The sequence below is a fragment of the Mauremys reevesii genome, linkage group 2 (assembly GCF_016161935.1).
Source record: "Mauremys reevesii isolate NIE-2019 linkage group 2, ASM1616193v1, whole genome shotgun sequence".
NCBI lineage: Eukaryota > Metazoa > Chordata > Testudines > Geoemydidae > Mauremys > Mauremys reevesii.
This window is the reverse complement of record NC_052624.1, coordinates 176,179,923-176,199,035: the sequence shown is the minus strand read 5'-3', so window position 1 is coordinate 176,199,035 and position 19,113 is coordinate 176,179,923. Positions and strand designations below refer to the sequence as shown.

At 40.8% G+C, this 19,113-nt stretch overlaps 1 protein-coding gene and 1 long non-coding RNA gene across 12 annotated transcripts in view; one reads left to right on the top strand and one right to left on the bottom strand.

Annotated features, from left to right (window-relative positions):
* HIVEP1 (HIVEP zinc finger 1) overlaps positions 1 to 19,113 on the bottom strand; it is a 180,392-nt gene that overhangs the window by 40,916 nt on the left and 120,363 nt on the right. For all 11 annotated transcript variants that reach the window (XM_039522225.1, XM_039522227.1, XM_039522229.1 and 8 more), the window contains one exon: positions 6,973 to 12,953. In XM_039522225.1, the coding sequence (XP_039378159.1) occupies positions 6,973 to 12,953 (5,981 nt within the window). The remainder of the gene's footprint in view (positions 1 to 6,972; positions 12,954 to 19,113) is intronic.
* Positions 4,370 to 19,113, top strand: part of LOC120396954 — a 29,845-nt gene continuing 15,101 nt past the window's right edge. Inside the window, exon 1 of the long non-coding RNA XR_005593556.1 lies at positions 4,370 to 4,752. This is a non-coding gene — a long non-coding RNA (uncharacterized LOC120396954). The remainder of the gene's footprint in view (positions 4,753 to 19,113) is intronic.

Genomic DNA, 19,113 nt, shown 5'->3' with positions numbered 1-19,113 from the left:
AATGGTATAAAAAGGAAAAGGGGAAGAGAATCCAGAGGTAATTGGTCTATGTAGCTTACAAGCTCTTGGGCCATCTGCACCAAGGGGAATTTAACCTTTCTATAAATATATGACATACATAATGGTGATGAGACAGGATATTCAAATCCATGTGTTCAAAACTATCATCCCACTTCCCACAGTCACATATTTTAATTAACTGGTTTTATGCTAATTTAGCACTGGTTTTAGTGTTCATAACATACAAGATAACCCCAGTGAGCTGTAGCAAAACTTTTGCTATTACAGAAATGCACGAATAGAAATGTTATTTGAATTTCTGTCAGAGAATTTCAGGAATTGTAGGATAATCAGGAAAATCTGCATTTTTATTTATTTTTTGTAAATAGTGTTTGTGAAAAGTACCAAATTGACCCTCATGAAGACTCAGGTCCTCTCTATCTGTACGAGAGGTACAGTGCAGGCAGAGGCAGAACAATCCATTAATGTGCCCCACTCCTAAACAAAAGGACCACAGCTAGTGGTCAACTGATAAGAAAAATTATACTGGACAGTAAAAGTTTCCTTTCTTCAATTACTAATGCCTGACAATCCTCTCAGTGGCTTTCCCCCTGCTCTTATGACTGGAGGCAAAGGGCCTGATTCACCTCTGCATTATTCCAGTTTTGTGCCACACTAAATCCACCAACCTCCGTTAGTGGTATAAAACTGGAGTGACAGTGATTAATGCAGCACGAAGACCAGGATTTAACAACTACTGATGTCATGTACAACTGTCCCATGGAAAACTACACCGAGAACCAAAGTTTTCCAGAGCTATAACTTTCATGTTATAATAATCATTTTCCCCCATTGGCACAGAGCCATTTAGGGAAAATGTTTATTAATATTTTGAGATAGTTTGCTAGTTTAATATAAGACTGCTCCGATTTAAGTTCTTTCCAATGGTGAGATGGATTGTTGTCACACATAATCCAAGAAAGGAAACGATCCAATTAGTAGGTATTTTCCATTCTTCAGACTAGTGATGGCAAAAAATCCTCACAGTGGAATGTACCAAGAATCACCTCAGAGAGGGAATCAAACTTTAAGAGAGTAGGTACAGATGCTCCCCCACTTACGCAAGCATTCCGTTCCAGAACGCCTTGCATAACTCGAATTTTGCATAAGTTGGAAACACATACTCAATCATTACACACACACCAAAAAACCCCCGACTCCTATTTTTAGCTTATGGAACTCTTTCCGTAAGTGCGGATTTGTGTAACCCGGGAGGCATCTGTAGTAGCTAGGCTTAAGAGAGAGCTACTGAGAAATCACAGATAGTATCAGGTGATTGAGCTTGTAATGTCTAGGAAAGAAAATGGAGTTTGGACCAAGTAGCTACCTCTCTTATCCAAGAAACTGCATTAGCTCACTGGGCCTTTAATTTATTTGAACGTACTATATTTATTTATTTTAGAAGCAATAGCCCCTCCTCCATTACACACATTTTTGGGGTGTACTTTGAATCAATGGTCTATGCAGGGCCAGCTCCAGACCCCAGCGCGCCAAGCACATGCTTGGGGCGGCGTGCCGCGGGAGGGTGGCAGGCGGCTCTGGTGGACCTCCCGCAGGCGTGCCTGCGGAGGGTCCGCTGGTCCCGCGGCTTCGGTGGAGCATCCGCAGGTGTGCCTGCGGGAGGTCCACCGGAGCCATGGGACCAGCGGACCCTCCACAGGCACGTCTGCAGGAGGTCCACCGGAACCACGGGACCTGCGACCGCCAGAGCGCCCCCCGCGGCGTGCCGCCCTGCTTGGGGTGGCACAATTCCTAGAGCCGCCTTTGGGTCTATGCCCACACTATTTCCTCTGGTCCAGTCAATGGTAAAGAACAGAAAAGGGTCCTGGATTTCCTTATTGCCTGCATTTACTTCAGCATATCTTCATTCTTCTCCTGACATCTAATGTCAATAGAAATGTCTTTTTTTAGGATTGGGATTAGCACAGAAAGGTGACAATATTGTAATAGCATTCTGAATCGCCAGAAAAACAGTTCAAACCCCACTGCTTGAGTCATTTAAACCTGAACTGGACTGGAGGAAAGGGCTGAGAATATACTGTATGAAAAAATCCTGCATTGGCAAAGTACGTGCTAGCTCTTTTCAATCCTTAATTTCTATTTTTTAATCCTAACCTTTGCACAATCTGAGGTATTCATTAATCTTCACTTGATGATTTCTTGCAGCACTTTCTTCTTTTATAACTCATTTAAGTACAAGTGCTAGTCACTTAATTTGATGCCAGTAAGAAGCTGGAGAAATGGAGATGAATTTCTTTCCAGCTTCACCGTAATAACATACTTTGAAAAAAAATCAGAATATAAACTTGAAGAAAAATTAATAATTTTGCTTCTTTGGTAGCAGAATAAGTGTAAATGTAAATAATGGGCACATATGACAGCAGCCTCTGTTTAAAAGGACACTTGTCAAAATATTATTCAGAATCTTGTTACTCACTATTTATACTCTAAACTGAAATTATTTTCCAACAGAATTTTCTTTTCTCCATTGTACATGCACACTGGCTTGTTTTTGCAGAGGCTGCTCACGACTGTTCTTTTAAAAAAACAAAAAGTAAAGTATAGTGAAAAGCCCATACAAAACTTCGCTTTCCTAAAGAAAATAGCTAAATGCACATAACTAGAAAAAAGGCCAATTTAATGCCTACCTGTCACGACAGTATCCCTTTAAGTTTTTTGTTTTAATTTAGTAACATTTAAATACATCTCATCTACTATATGAGGGAGACATCTTGAAACAGATATGCGTAAAAACAAAAAAAAAAGGAAACACTGACTTTGCAATACATAATACAATTCAGTGGCAATATGGATACAGAAACAGCAGTCTGTATTGAAATGCACATTTTTTGTTGTTAACACAAAGGGTTAAGTCTTCACCCCAGTGAAACTGATGGTAAAATTTCCAGTGACTTTAATAGGGCCAGGATTTCACCCTAATACTTTCCTGCCTATAGAGGTTTAATAGAATATCCTTACAGTCCCTCTTGCAATTCTGAAGTTATTTTTCTAACCTTACGGTATATCTGTCCCCACCTCTGAATATTTTGTATCTTAACCTTCTCTTCAGCACAAAAGTACTAAACAGATCCCTTTGGAGCTGCTAAACTGTAGTCTTTGCCACTGAACAGCAACACTTCTTTCCCTCAGATGATTGCGGGGGCGGGGTTCCTCCATGGCAATTTCAGGCCCTGTTGACCCAGATTCAAATCCTCACATAGCCATAGCACGAAGAATGTTGTGCTGCCCGTACACTGAAGACTAACCCAAAATAATCATTGTTGATCCCCCAAATAATAATTTTGTATGTTCTAGACATTCTTTGCGAGAGTCTAGACAAACTGATCTCTGGGGCTAATGTTGAAGCCTTACAGCTGTACCCAAAAAGAAAAAAAAATGCACGAAACTGGCATCAGGCAAAATGGTAAGGAAAATATAAAGAAGAATCTCAAACTGCACTGTACAGTGCACAGTTTTCTTTATAAGATGATACAGCTCAATGTGCACATTTCTACATTTTCTTAGTAATTAACCTTTTGGTGCCTGGGACAACAAATTCAGGCAGACTAGATAAACACTGACCCTTGTTGCCAATTTATAATATATTATTGGTGTAGCATCAATACAGAAAAAATTGTTAGGGTACAGCATCTGCTTAATCTATTCGCAGAAAGGTACATCAGTTACTAAAGAACATCAGATTCAGTGCAAATTAGCATACTGCTCCGTTTGTTAGTTTTACAAACACTGAAATACGTGGCTATTGCAAAAAAAAGTCTCCTTTCTTCCACATCTTTATAGTACATCAAGGCATTAAAAATGTTATCACCTTGCAGCTTAGAGAGTAGTTAATTTTTAATGATCGCACCTGTTAACTTTTGAGGCAGGGGGTGGAAGAATGGAGTGGAAATATTCTTAAAGCAAAAACCAACTGAAATCCTTTTGTCAGACAAAAGGGTGACTGTTACCCCCCACACAATGAAAAGGTAAATTTTAATTTGTTTTAGTTTGGGGGAAAAAAAAGTAATTTTATACTCTGATAATGAACATTTATCAATAGCTTGCTGTCCTTGTATCTCTCTGAGGTAGGCAGGTAATTACATTGCTGCTTCTAATGCTGGTGTCCTTGGCATTGCCATTCTGGAGGCTTACCTTACTGCTCGAGGACAAGATAGACTATGCCAGCCAAGATGTGCATTTGGTTACAGGCCTTCTAGAGCAGTACTGTAACAGGGTGCCTTGCCTCTTAAGGGCTGGAAGACCTAGGGCTAGTCAACCCTGATTACTAAAGAGGCACACCTGGGTTGGATCATGTAATTCCCTGTAAAGGGCAGCAAGTGGCTGTAGTGAAGGGGGAAGCCTAGGAAATGGCAGGAAGTGAGAAAGGTTTATATGGGGAAAAACCCTGAGACCAGGGGGTCTAGTAGCCAGAGCCAGAAACTTGAGGTTCCAGCGAAGTAGGGCTGGGAGTGACCTGCCAAAGGAGGAAAAGCCCCAGGCAGGAAGTCCTGGGAGTGAACTGGAGACTTCTGGGAGTGAGCAGGCTCCAGAAGACAGACCTGGGACGAGGGGCAGGAAAAGCCTGAGCGTAACCCAGCAAGAGGGTAAACCTGACAGACTGTGTTTTGGGACTTTCAGCTTGATTCTGGAACTTTCTGCATGTGACTAAACCTGGACCCTCGAGAAAAGGTGGTGAGTGGACAAGAAAAGCTCAGCTGCCATTTGTTTAAGAAGCCCTTTGAGTGAGAAATTGTTAGCAGGGCACTGCAGAGCCACCCTTGGGCAAGAAGGGGTGCATAGGAGGTGCCCAATACACGAACCAACTTGCACATTCTTTTGTGTGTTTTGTGGGTTGTTTTTTTAACAACAAAAACAGGGTCATTAATGGATTGCATGTGGTGATCATCATTCATTTCCAGTTGTCTAGTTTCTGTTAGTGCAGAAGGAAAAGTTACTCAAATTCACTCAAAACGTGCACAGAATATTATACTCTGATAAAGATTCTGATCATGTATGGGAAGCACCAACTGCAATGAGACACTCATAGGAAAAAAAAACAATTTTCAGGACACTCAAACAGATTTGAGAATAAACTTTATAGATATAAAATATGTGATATGAGATATTACTATGCACTGCAGTGATATTTCATAAAACATCTACATTGTAGCCAGTTATACTACCACTAACTCACTCAATTGTGTCTAGATATTCAAGCACATACAAGACAATGATTTGAAAAGTGGATTGAAGTCCCATTAAATTAAGTAATTTGTACTGTATACTCTGGATTGAAACAGAAATCCTGTAATGGCCCATAATACCTGGCAGCATTCAAAATGCATATATTTCAAAGCAAGGATCCAAACACTTTTTAGCTGAAGACACCATATTGTATAATCATATATCATTCTCAGACCTCAGTGTTTTTACCTTATTGTGGTGTTCACACAAATGAAATGCTGTAACATTAGCTCTAACTAGGTATTGTGCAGGTAGATATTGTGCAAGCTTCTTTAACAATTCTGAATTTTCATTCTTAACCTATTATTCTAGTTAGGGGCCTCTCTTCAGTTGGAGGCTGTCAAATGCGCTGAATAGTATGAGGGCTTTCTGTTGAGGACATATGAGCCACTGAAGGAGCCTGATGCTCTTTTACCGCTGACTCCATGTCAATGGTGTTATTCATATGTGTGTGGATTACGTATATTATTTTGAACATGTTTTTAACTCTATAGATTTAATGGGTTCTTTGGAACAATATCAATCAATAATATAGATCGGGTAGTGAAAATTTTTAAGAAAGCGGTAACCACATTTTAAGTGACATTATCTTGGCAATTGTTTCATCCCAACTATCAAATTGGGAGATTGGGGTGGGAATAGTACACTTTCTTTCCCTCCCTCCCACCTAAGTTCCCTCTAAACTGCGCAGCTGTGCAGCAGGCTATAAAGGGACACACAGCCCCAGGGGCTTGGAGAGGAAAGAGGTAGGGGGTGGGTGGGGACTGTGGAGAGGAGCAAGTTGGGGCTTGCAGGGCTGCTGTGGGCCTTTCCCCCAGCCCTGGAGCTCACTGTTGCCAGCGGGGAGGGGGGCCACCCTCCCCCGGAGCTTGCTGCTGCGGCAGGGAGAGGGCTGGGGAGTCTCCTCTGGCCCCAACTCTAGGGCAGCCTGCATGCCAAATGCCTTAGCTCCAGCCCCACCCCAGAGCCTTCACCCCCACCCCCTGCATGCCAACCCTCTGCCCCAGCCCTGAGCCCCCTCCCACACTCCAAACCTCTCAACCCCACCCCCGCCACACATCACCTCCATTTTGGTGCATATAATAAAATTCATTCCGCACATGGATATAAAAAATTAGAGGGAACATTGCTTCCCACGCACCTTGTTTCAACTAGCAATGATATCAAATGTATTTGTAGCACACCCATGGATAACTACTCAATCTGAGAGCACTATTTTACATCAGACAATAATAGTCAATTTATAGGGTCATATACCTGCAAACTCTTCATTTACAAACAAAGCTGTTTTTAAATAGATAGTGTTAAAGTATTTAAATGGAAGCTATTTTTGGTACACTTTTCTTGCAATTTAAAACTAGCCAAGTGAATTTCTGTTCAAAGACCTGTCCAATTTTAATCCACAAAGAAATTTTTTTTTAATGAAAAGTGATAAACCCCTAAGAACAAGTTTCTTCATTGAAATAGCGTAATATCTTTATAGTAGTGCATCCCAGCACAACTATAACACATAAGCACATTATGCATATAATTAATTAGATAGGGGAAAAAAATCAAGACACAATACATTATTAAAAATATAAACGCAGTATGCTTTTTTAAAGCAAGTACTCTATAAACACAAATTTGATCCTTAAAATTAAGATATATTAAATGTACTTTAAGTACCTTGGTTAAGCTGTTCCTCCACTTGCTTGAGTAAACCAATACATCGGATCTGGAATGAGTTGTTATTGCTTGAGTGTATAGTGGTTTTTCAACTTTTTGTTTTGAATTTAGGAGGGAAAGAGCAACCTTTGTTGACAAACCAAGTGGATTGGGATTGTTGAGACTAATAGTCCAAGTAGAATATGCTGAAGTTTTTTGGTCATTTTGTAGCAGATGTAATGGCTTTCTTTTTAACAGATAACACCACGTAAAATTTGTTGAAGTTTTTAGGCTTGGAAATGACAACTGTTGTGTATCTCCTGCATTTGCCACAGATAGAGTAGTTCCAGGGTTTGCTTGGCCTTGGGTATTAATTTGTGTGCCCTCATTATTAACCCGTGGGGACCACCTTTCTTGACTGTTACCTAAAGTCTTCAGAAAAGAAGTCTGATTATTCACTGCAGAAGGTTCAGATGGCTTTTTAACTTCAAAACTTTGAGGTGCAGAAGATGTAAGATTTTCAAATTCTGGTGACTCCTTTATAGTTTCAGAAACTCCAATTTTAACACTTTCAGATGAATGGTGGCCAGTCACTAGCACATCTGGTGAATTTCTATCTTTGCTGCTTTTTTCATGTTGTGGAACAACATCAGACTCTAATAAGAGGCCTTCAAGAGGCTCTGTGGTGCAAATCTGTCGCACCAATACTGGCTTCTTTTGCCTATTAGGGTCACTGGCTCGAATGTTCAATGTTTGCATTGCTCTAGCATCTGTTGTGCAAGCTGCTCCACTTTCATCTTTAACACGCTTTTGGTGTTTTTCCATGGCAATATCTAAACTATTGGCTGGTGAGAGCATGCGTTTACTTGATGCTGTAGCTTCTTGTTGGGGAAAGAGTCCACTAACTGGTAATTTCTGAATAATATTCAAGGAACTTGGCAAAGGTGAATTTCTACTTCCAGTCTCAGAAAATGAATGATCAAATATAGATGATGATTGTAGATTTGGCAAAACCCTCTGATGATCTCTGTGTAATTTTGGCGGCGGAGTTTTCCCTTCAAGAGTTGGCACTGTCACAACATTTGTTTTACAGACAGACTGATTTACCTGATCCTGCGTCACTAAAATTTGGGGAAGAGGTGTAACAGTAGCAAATCCATAAGATGGAACATTACTATGAACTCGAACAGGCACCATAAAAGTTGGGATGTGATGTATTTGACCACTGGAGTTTTCAGGTACCATATGTTTTTGGGGAGGCATTGAATACAGATTAGACATACTGTCAGCTAATTTAGTAGGTATGGATAATGAAGTCCCACTCTGGTTCACACCAATTTGACTTGGAAGAGTGTGGGTTGGGAAAGCAGCTGTTATTGGTTTAGAAGAATATGACTTACTTACATGTGGAGCTTTAACTTGAAGCTGATACTTGGGAGCAAAGTAATACTCCTTTTCAACAGACTGACAAGAAAAGGTGTTTGTGTCTGCTTGTTCTCCTGGGGCCAGTACTTTAAGAGAAGTCTGTGAATGCTGTGTTGAGGGCTGCTTTCCCTGATTATGCAAAACAGGACCTAAAGGTTGCTGAACAGAAGGGAGGCTAAGAGGGTTACAGTTCTGAGTTACTGACTGAGATTCATGTAATGGTTTAGAGTGAGTCTGTGAGTGCTGAGAACTTGAAGGAAACTCCACTGAAGTTCTACTAGAGGTCTGCAGCCTGTGAAATGGTACTGTAGACACGTCCGTTGCATGAGCTATTTGAAATGAAGATGAAGATTTAACTTGAGGCAGATGGTTTTCTGGAGCAATATTTAAAGATATCTGTCTTACAAGTGGCCCCCTCCTCCTTTCTAACAGAGGCACATGTCCGGTAACTCCACAGCCAGAAGACAACTTTGGAGAGGATCTCTCCACAAGTGGGGTAGGTTTTGATGGAGACATATTTCCACAATCAAAAGATTTACTTCTGTAATCTACAATTTCCATGGATGGTTGTGTGCAGTTAATTTGTTCTGATGCAGCACGTCTCATTTCCCTGCAAGGAGGGCCAGGCACACCAAGTGTATTTGAGCCAGTAGGAATTGTAAGGAATTCTGCTGATTTATTAAGATCTATTTTGGAAGCATTCTCAGTTTTAGAAATGTCTTCTTTATCAAATGAAGCTGAGAAACTAGAGGCATGAGATAAACTACTCTCCCGACTTAAACTTCTAGAAAGCGTGGAGTCAAAGCTTGATTCAGCTGAAGAATGCTCAATTTCAGCCAACCGGATCCTTTTCTTCTTCGGTGGCAGTTTTTCTGTTGGCAATTTTGACAGAGTTTCGCTACGCTGAGGCCAATTAAACTTCTCTGTTTTTTCCTGATCACTGAATTGGTTTTCCTGGTCCCTGTCTGGTTCTTCTGTGACCAGTATTTCGGGAACCTGGATGTTATGTTGGCGAACTAGTTTTAATGGCTGCATTACTGCATTTCTTTCATTAGAGACTATTTGACTTTCCTGAAGTTCCACTCTGGGTGCTTCTGCTGACACTGATTGATGATGCTGGGAAGTGTTCAGATTAGAATGCCTTTCCTCTTGAATTACCACTGTGTTCAAAGAATGGTGCTTCACAGCCTTATTAACCTCTTGAAAAGACACTGGTGAAATGCCTTCAAAAGATTCTGATTTCTCAAATGAACTGGGCCTGCTCAATGAATTAGTGTGCTGTATTACTGAAATGCCAGTTCCTTGTCTTTTCAACTCTACCTTTTCTTGTGCAACTGAACTTGTCTGCTTTTTCAGAAGTGGAGAGATCTTTGGCTCAGTGGTTTGTTCTGTGCCTCGAGCCACAAGCTGAATTTGAGACCTTTGAAGCGGAATGCTGCCATGCTGTTGTGAACCTATGATTGTTGCATTAGGTTTAGATAAACTGGGAAAATCTCCTGGCTTACTTTGACCCTCTGTACTCTTTGATGGTATCCCAGTATCATTTTGCTGTGGCTCGTCATCATCTCCAACACTTTTCATTTTCCTTCTTTTTCTTATCTGCGGTGTCTGTTCCCAGACACCAGTTGAACTGGCAACTCTATAGTGCAGAATTTGAGGTTGTGTAGTGCTAGGGACTATCTTATGTTCAGGCTCTCTGATAGCTGCCTTGGTTTTTGGTCCATGCAACTCTGAACAATAAAACTTTTTGTGGTTTTCAAAATTCTCCAGTTTTCTATATCGATTTCTGCATGTTTCACACTCAAACATTGTCCCTCGCCCTGGATGCGATTTCTTTACTTTTTCCAAATTTGATACTTGTGCAAGTGACTTGCTCCTTGGCAATGAGAGTTCATTAGGCAAATTACATCTATGATAACCTTCTTCTACAGATCGTGATGGTCCGAGAGCATGGCTTTCATTAGTTGAAGAGTCTTCTATTGCTGTCTGTCTAACAAGAGTGCGAGTATGCCCCCCTTGGTGCAGTGGAGTGACAGGTCCTGACAGAAAGACATCATCATACAAAGAGCCAATTTTATCATCAAATGATTGACTTCCTCGAATTGGATGAGGAGGTGGTATTAAATTTGCAGGTACAGCTGAATAGCTGGTAGTAGGCATAGAATTACTTCTGGTTATAGGTAAACAGTCAAGGGACGGTACAGACAGAAGAAAAACTTGCTTTGATTTCTCAGTTGGTGTGAAAGGAGACTTTGGTATGTCGGAGCTTGAACTAGTTCTTCTCCCCATCGGTTTTAAATCAAACTGGAAGGAGTCTTTAAATATGTATGATTTTGGTGAGTCTATACTGCCTCTTCTTGAAAGAGACGTTCTTCTTGGTTTCACACTATCTAACTGTTTGTCATCCACTACAGCTTCATTATCTGATATTAACTTTGAGATGCGTTCTTCAAGTGTTTTCGTTGCCATTGGTGGTCGCATTTGACCAGAGAAAAGTAAATGTTTTTCAGCACAAACTGTTTGTACAACAGATGCCACTGTGGCACTTATTCGTGGCACAGAGGACAGATTTTTATTTGGGTCTTTTTCAGAGGTGGGCAATCCCCTGACAAAAGGAGTTGGTGGACTCATTGTTTGATCTGCACTCTCAGAACGTGAAAAGTAACCAGAATCAGTGCTACCTAAGCTCCTAGGGCTCAAAAGACATTTTCCTTGTTCCTGGGAACAGTCAGTTGCCTGTTGTCTTTGTAGCTGTGCATGCACTGTTCCTACAGCAGACCCAAGCTGTTCTTCTAATGGACCCATTTCTATTTTTTGGTGGTGCTTAACATCTGTCTCCGTTAAAGAGACCATGTGTGTTACATTTGATTTTATATTTGTAACTTTAAAATCTCCTTGTCTCTGTGCTGCAGCAAGCTGAGGCGTGGAGTCTGTTACTTCTGGACTATCAGCCCTTAAAGGAGAAACATTCACAGGATGAACTACTACTTTAGGTAAAGCTGCCCTAACTTGTGGTTCTGTGTCATGCAATGAAGAGTCACCTATTACATAGTTTGGATTGCTTAATGGAATGGGGCTACCTTTCCGTAACGTTTCAGAATTTGAAATGATTTTCACTATTTGTGCAGGTTCCAGTTCTAAGGATCCTTGATCGTCTTGTCTTTCATCAGCAGTGCCTTCATCTTCACTTTCACAACTTTCTTCCACATCTGAATGAATACTAAGTGCTTTGTCTGATTCATGAGATAGGAATAAACCACCAGAGTCTGGTTGTAAGACAAGTCCAAGTTTGATTGCATGTGCATGAGATTTTTTGTGCTTGTATAGATTACTTTTGGTTTTAAATGAAAATCCACATGTCACACAAGGATACGGTCGCTCTCCTGTATGGGATCTGATATGCTTTTGGAGAACACTAGGCTTGGCACAAGCCCTATTGCAATACTCACAAACATATTTTCCTAGTTTTTTAGGCTTCTGGTCTTTCAGAAGATTACATATTTGTTCTACACCATGGTTGACAACTGATGCTATTTGGGCTGAATTATACAGAGGAGCTACAGGTAAGTGTGTTGAATGAGATGGCTTAATTGACAAAGACGAAGATGAACTAGCTACTAGCTGGTTTTGAGGGAAAACCTGAGTCACAGTAGAAGAGGGGGGGTGTACTACAGAAGAGGTTACTGCTATACTGTATATCTGTTGGAGTCTGGGGTTTTCTTGACCCTGCTGACGTACCAGTGATCTAGTGAAACCGGGACACACAACAATCTGTTGATTTTGCTGTCCAGTTTTTGCAATAAATTGCTCTTGTGAATGAGAAATTGACTTGGTCTGTGCTTGTTCACTCTTCTCTGATGTTACCGCTTGCATGTTACGTGAAGAACAAGGGTAGTAGTGCGATCTAGCTACAAACTCTTGCTGTGACAAAGCAAAATTATTTGGGACACTCATTGTATTGGATGTGAGACTTGAAGAGGCGCTTGTAGTTTTATTTGGTCTCACTTTTTCTATTTGCATCCCACAAGGAGGGCACTCTTGTGCTAAGATGTTCAGTTCAGGCTCCATAGCTTTTAATAAGACATCAAATGCAGTACTTGTACCTGAGGATGAAGTACTACAATCAACAAAAGTAATACATTCATTATTGTCAGTCTTTGATTTACTTGACAAGGAATTAGAGAGAGGCTTCTTCGCTGGCAAGTTTAATTGGCTTGTATCACAGACTTCTGCTGTCCATTTACTCAAATCCAAGGACTTATGTAACAATGAAAGATTTGTCTGCATCCATGTCTCAGATGTGACTGTTTCATCAGTTACCTTGCTACTAAGTGTTTCCCCATTTTGTTTCACACATTGTTTTCCATTTTGTACAGGTAACTGATTCTTTGCTTGTAAGTGTTCCAAAGCATCAGGAAGAATTTTAGATGATGAAGATTCTTCTACATTTTGTTTATGCTTGGCCTGAGGGGGGTTTCTCAAAGGCGATTTTGGTATCTTTTTCAGATGGTTTTCAGTTACAATCTTTTTCCGTTTCACACCTTTAACTGTATCTGAAGTTCCTCTAGTACCAGCCTCTGAGATATGTTAAAACAAAACACAAAAAGAAATGGTAAATTCACAGAATCACTGTGTGAATTATTATTACAACACAAATACATTATATCATAACAATGTAATGACATCTTACAATTTAAACAAAACTAGTAAAACATTTCAACATGTTCTAAAATGCAAATGGAAATGGAAATAGTTTTTCATTCCACTACAAATTATTCAGAATTAACAAGTCTGTTTGATAGTCCCATACAACACGTCTTATCCTGAGCATTAAACTGTCCATCTACCAGAGAATGGCTGGAGATAGTTCCTCCAGAGTGTTCTTCATTTCTAGGGACTGAACATGCTGAAACCTGCATCTGTTGTCCTGGGAAGCAAGAGCTGAATTTTGATTCTGTGACTTGTGTTGCTAACACACTTAAGACCAGCCCCATGTTTCCCACTGCTATCATTTTATCTTTTTAGCTGCAAGACCTCTCTCTCAGCTACTAATGCTAGGCTTCTTTTGAGTAACGTCTCCCTGCTGCATTACGATCAGTTAGCTCTGTTAGCATAAGCAATGATAATAGCACAGATGTTAACTGGGCAATGCTGTTTTTACCACCATATCACCCAACTTTGCTCACTGAGAAAATATGATAGTGTGGTTAAGACACTGGGACTCAGAAAATCCAGGTTCAGTTTTCAGTTCTGCTTCCTATGTGACCTTGAGCAAATCACTCTGGGTACATCAAGAACTGAGCCTCCCAGCCCAGGTCCACAGACTTGTGCTAACAGGGCTTGCACTAGTGTGCTAAAGAGCCACGTAGATGTTGTGGCTCAGGCTGGAACCGGCAGGAGGGGGCTCGACAGAGCTATTTTTAGCATGCTAGAGCAAGTTCTGCTAGCACAAGTCTGTGGACCTGGGCTGAGAGGCTTGCTCCCAGATGCAGAGCAGGCAGACTCTTTGGAAGAAATCCTGGCCTCATTTAAGTCAATGGAAACATTTTTGTTGAGTTAAATGGGGTGTGGATTTCACAATTAATCTATCTGTGCCTCAGTTCCCAATCTGTAAAACAGATATTTTCCTAATATTTTCCTGCTTCACTGGGGTGTTGTAAGGATAAATTAAATGTATGTGATGTGCTTAGATATAACTGTGATATAGGCCACACAGAGTATATCCATATGACAAGATGGTGAAATCACTGTATGACAGATGGGGCAATTTCCTGAAATACCCTGTACTACTGCATTAAGTTTTATGTCTTATTGTGGGCCAGGATTGTATGTAACCTATATAGAGGAAAATGTGACAGATGTAAGAACTGGGAGATCTAAAGATTATACTGAAAATGTGCCAGAAAAGTATGGACTTTGGTGACAAGTGTTAAGTTGACTTTTGGGGGAATTTTTAGGGAGCAGCGAATGTAAAGTCCCCAACTCTGGTTATGCAAAAACCCAGCCCTTTAAAGCTATATCTTGAGTAGATGGTTATTGTCTGTTGATTACTTGTTACAGAAGGCCAAGATAAAAGGCCCAAGCTATATAAAGAAGTAACTGATCTGCCCAGCCTTTGTTGTGGTTCTGGAGTGAAGACAATTGTGAACTTGTAACCATGGGAGAAAACCCAGTTCTGGGTTTAACCTACCAGAGCCCTACGCTGGTATTAGGGATGACCTCCAGTGTTTGCTCTAATATTTTATGTCCACGTGTGGAATGAATTTTGTTATGTACACCAATATGGAGGCGATGCACCTTCGTATTGGTGCACACAACAAAATTCATGTGGTGGTGGTGGGGACAAGGGATTCAGAGTGTGGGAGGAGGCTCAGGGCTGGGGCAGAGGGTTGGGGTGCAAGCTCTGGGGTAGGGTCTGGGATGAGGGGTTTGGGGTGCAAGCTGCCCCAGGGCTGCAGTGGGGAGAGAGGACTCCCCCGAGCCCTCTCTTGCCACAGCAGCTCGGGGCTGGGTGAGAGATGCTTCTCCCCAGCCACAACAGCTCTGGCGGGGCTGGGCCAGGTTGAGCAAGGGGCTCCTCTCCCCAGCAGCTCTGGTGGGCCTGGGGAGGGATGCCTCTCCCCACCTTCCCTTGAGAGCCTGCTGCGTGGCCATGCAGTGTACAGGGCACATCGTTGACCTCTGGTAAGATTTTTTTTGCATGTGTGTAGCAACTTTTATTGTTATGTGTTTTCTCTGCAATGTTTTTACCTTAAGAATAAATATGCTTGTTTAGAAGGAGCTGTATGGTAACTTATAACTGTGCGCAACACACTGGTTATAGCCATTGGAGAGACAAAAAAAAGGCACAGACAGTGGTCTTTTTTGGTAGTCTGGCTGCTGGGGATATCACCATATAAGTAAGGTAGGGAGGAGTTCAGCCTTAAAATCCCCCGTCGGTAGGGAGTGAGATGTGGGTCTCCGCCCAAGAGAGGTGACTGCTAGGAGCAGGAAGCCTAAATTGGGTGCCTTTGATGGATCACAGAGGGGAAATACAGGTGCAGTTACTCTGAAACTGTGACAAACTGATTGGGTTGGAGGGGTGGACCATAGATATTAATTTTTTGAACACGGTTTTAATTTTTTTTGGCCAGTTAAACCTAAAAATAATGGCTTAAGCTATAAACTTCATTATTCAAACGTACTTTATTATATTGGTTTTCTATGCAAACAAGTACAGAAACTTTTCTGTGTTTGCAAGCTCTAAATTTTTAGTTTTTTAATTAAAGAGACTTTATCAGGTGACAATTTTTTTTAGCCTACCTTATGTTATAAAGGATACTGTAGAATATTAAAACTGCCAGGATGTAATTCACTTTTGTTTATACTATGTATTGATTTCATCTCTTTCAGTGTAGACAGTCAAAATAAGACTAGTCAGTTACAGTAAGTCCTGTACTACCAGGGAAATGGACCAGGTGACTGAATAGGTATTTTCCATATCTAGACTCTCTGGTTAGGTTAGATTGAGAGAGATTTATTACCCCTGAAAACTATGCTTGCTTGTTGATTTGTAAGGTATTACAAAAGTCACTATGCTGCTATATATGAAAATCTGCAAAGAAAATTTAAAGAAATTGAGCTATTTAAATAATACACCTCTACCTTGACAGAACGCTGTCCTTGGGAGCCAAAAAATCTTACCACGTTATAGGTGAAAGCTATTGAACTTGCTTTGATCCACCGGAGTGCGCAGCCCCCGCCTCCCCGGAGCACTGCTTTACCACGTTATATCCAAATGTGTGTTATATCGGGTGGCGTTATATTGAGGTAGCGGTGTATTTTTGGATTTATAGCAACTCCTTTTCATTCACAGTAAAATCAAGCCTTCATTTTGCCCTTGTTTAAAAATACAAATTATTATAGTGGAACAAATGAAGCACTGAGCAACAAATTTGTTTTTCTGTCAGGACTGTCTTCTCCCCCTTCCCCCGCCCCCCATCTCCTCCTCTACATTTGGCAACAGACAAGGAATGAAGACACCTTCCTTCATGGTTATTTTTGTGACTGGATTTATCAGTATCGTTTCAGATGAGCTACTACCACAGATAAATGAAATCAGTCAAGTTTAAATGATTTTCCATTTGTGTATTCATGAAACAAAACTAACAAAATTTGAATTATTTCCATATTTAACTATACTTGTTGCTCTGTTTAACTAGGCATACACTGGGAGTTTCAGGGCTTCCCTGAATAGCAAATGATCTATAATATCAAGCAAAAGTATAATTTTGTAGCATAGGGAATATATTATTCTGTACAGAGCATGCATCAAAACATAGTGTAACATAGCATATATAAAATGAAAATAAGTAGTAATATTTACTCTCTCCACACACACACACACACACACACACACGCAACTTGCTGTTATGCACCTTTGTTTACCTCATCTCTGAATCCTATTCTAATCTGCTAAATATTTATCTATTCCTAATGCACAAGTGTCCAGAAAATCAACACCACCACCTCATGTAGCATTGTTGATGGTTATCACAGTAGAAGCTAATAATTGTATATGGGTGCTCTCTCACCCTTGCAAACTTTTACAAATAAACCAGTAGGTCACTAGCCAGATGGTTTTCAAACTGGATGCTGATGCTCAAAGTGAAGGAAAGATATGGGGAGAGTGGGAGGCAGATGCCCCTTAAAAGGTCCCAATGAATAGTAGCTTGAGGGGTAGTACTATGGGCTTGTATACACATGGTATTATTCAGGAACAGCTATTCTTGAGTAACTACATGTATGGACACTTTTCTGAAATAAGTGTCCACTCCATATCCTTTCTTTAGCTAAGCAGCAACAAAGTACTCTTATTCCGGGATATACAGACAGGCAAAGAATTTTTACAATTAACATCCCATTGAGATAAATGGTGGCAGTCATACTTCTAGTATGGATTAATTCTGCCTCCTCTGTACACTGAGAGTGGCTCTTGCAGAGGCATCAGTCTGCTTCTATTCTGCAGAACGTGGAAAGCACATATGTCATATATGCTTCCTATATGACATGGAGACCAGCAGCTCTGGAGGGGACTGTGATGTGCCACAGTGCAATTGGGAATTGGTGGTGGAATGGCAGATCCAGTGTACATCCACTAATCATCTTTAGCCACATGCATCAGGATTATAAGTGACACAGAGGCAGCTTCAGTCTGAACCTATAACAGCAGAACAGAGTGACTCTGCTGCTCCAGAGTGGCTGGGAGAGAAGGCGAGGAAATAGAGTCCTTCTCACTCCATCTCAGAGAAACAACCCCAGCACATAGCCTGGCTTTTTAGACTGTGTGGTGAGGCCAGCATTTGGGTAGTAGGCAGTTCACAACCTTGTTTCAGGCTTGATGTCTGCACAGAATGCTTTAGTTTACAGCCAGTTCATATTTAGAAGATTTTCTTTCAACCTTAAAGGCAAAAAACATTTTTCTATATAAACAAAAACATGGATTCTACAGAAAAGGTTATTCTCTCCCATTTGCTAGAGGAAATTTAACCACAATGAGTCGGCAATGGATGTATCAAGTTCCACACTCTTGTAAGGGATGCACTGCCTCTGGGGGATGTCACTAGAACCTAGTGGCTCTGAAATGTAGAAGTACAGGAGCTCCTGCTGTTCTTGTGCCCGAGACATGGACTCAGATAGGAATCCATTGTAATACATATGTTTGGATAAAAAGTGTATTTAGTGCTTTATCACAAACAACTAAGTGACATCCAAGATATAACTGCCTTCATTAGGATGTTTTATCGTTTCAATAGTATTGCAATTAACTGAGTCTTACATTGATAAACTGCCATTAATATTACTAATGATGGCTTTTTTTAACATGCAACATTTATTGCCAGTTTTTTTAAGCCGTGGTCAAACAAACAAAACAGTTTACATGAGTCAGAGAAAATATTAAGGTAGTTACAAAAAAAAGAAGAAGAAGAAAGAAGAGGCCCTGCCCGCATTAAAATTTTAGCTATGATTTTGTAACCCGAAAGAGGCTTGGTCATGTTAACAGGGGGCAAGGAATACAGTTCCATTTATACACATACTGCAGCTTTTCTGTTATCACAACCATACCTCCACACCTATTGTACTGCTTGCATTTATACAAGAAAATCTAGGCAGTTCACGGGTAGCGGAAATGCTAATGTGCCCATAGAACAAGAACACAGGCCTGGTCTGTACTAAAAAGTTAGGCTGGCCTAGCTATGTTGCTCAAGGGTGTGAAAAATGTACATCCCTGAGCAATGTAATTAAGACAAATTAACCTCAGGTGTAGACACTGCTAGGTTGACAGAAGAATTCTTCTGTCGACCTAGGTACATCCTCTTTGGGGAGATGGATTACCTACACCTATGGGAGAACCCATTGACGTAGGTATTTTGTACACTTGAAACATTATAGCAGCGCACCTGCAGCGTTTCAAATGTAGGCAAGCCCAGAATGGAAATAAGCAGCACGAAGAGGAATGTCCAAGTGGCCAAACATGTTGTAGCACAAGGGTAAGGGGTCCTGTCCAAAGTGCTACAAACTGTGTACTAAATCAGGAAGACAACCATGTGCCACACTGATGGGGAGAAATGGTGTTAAATGACTCTGGTTTGAACCATGTTGTGTGAGGACACACATAATATTTAGACCCAACCATGTTAGTAAACTAACAACAAACTTGGTTAAAAGTTATAGAGTGGACAGGGTCTTTTAAGATAA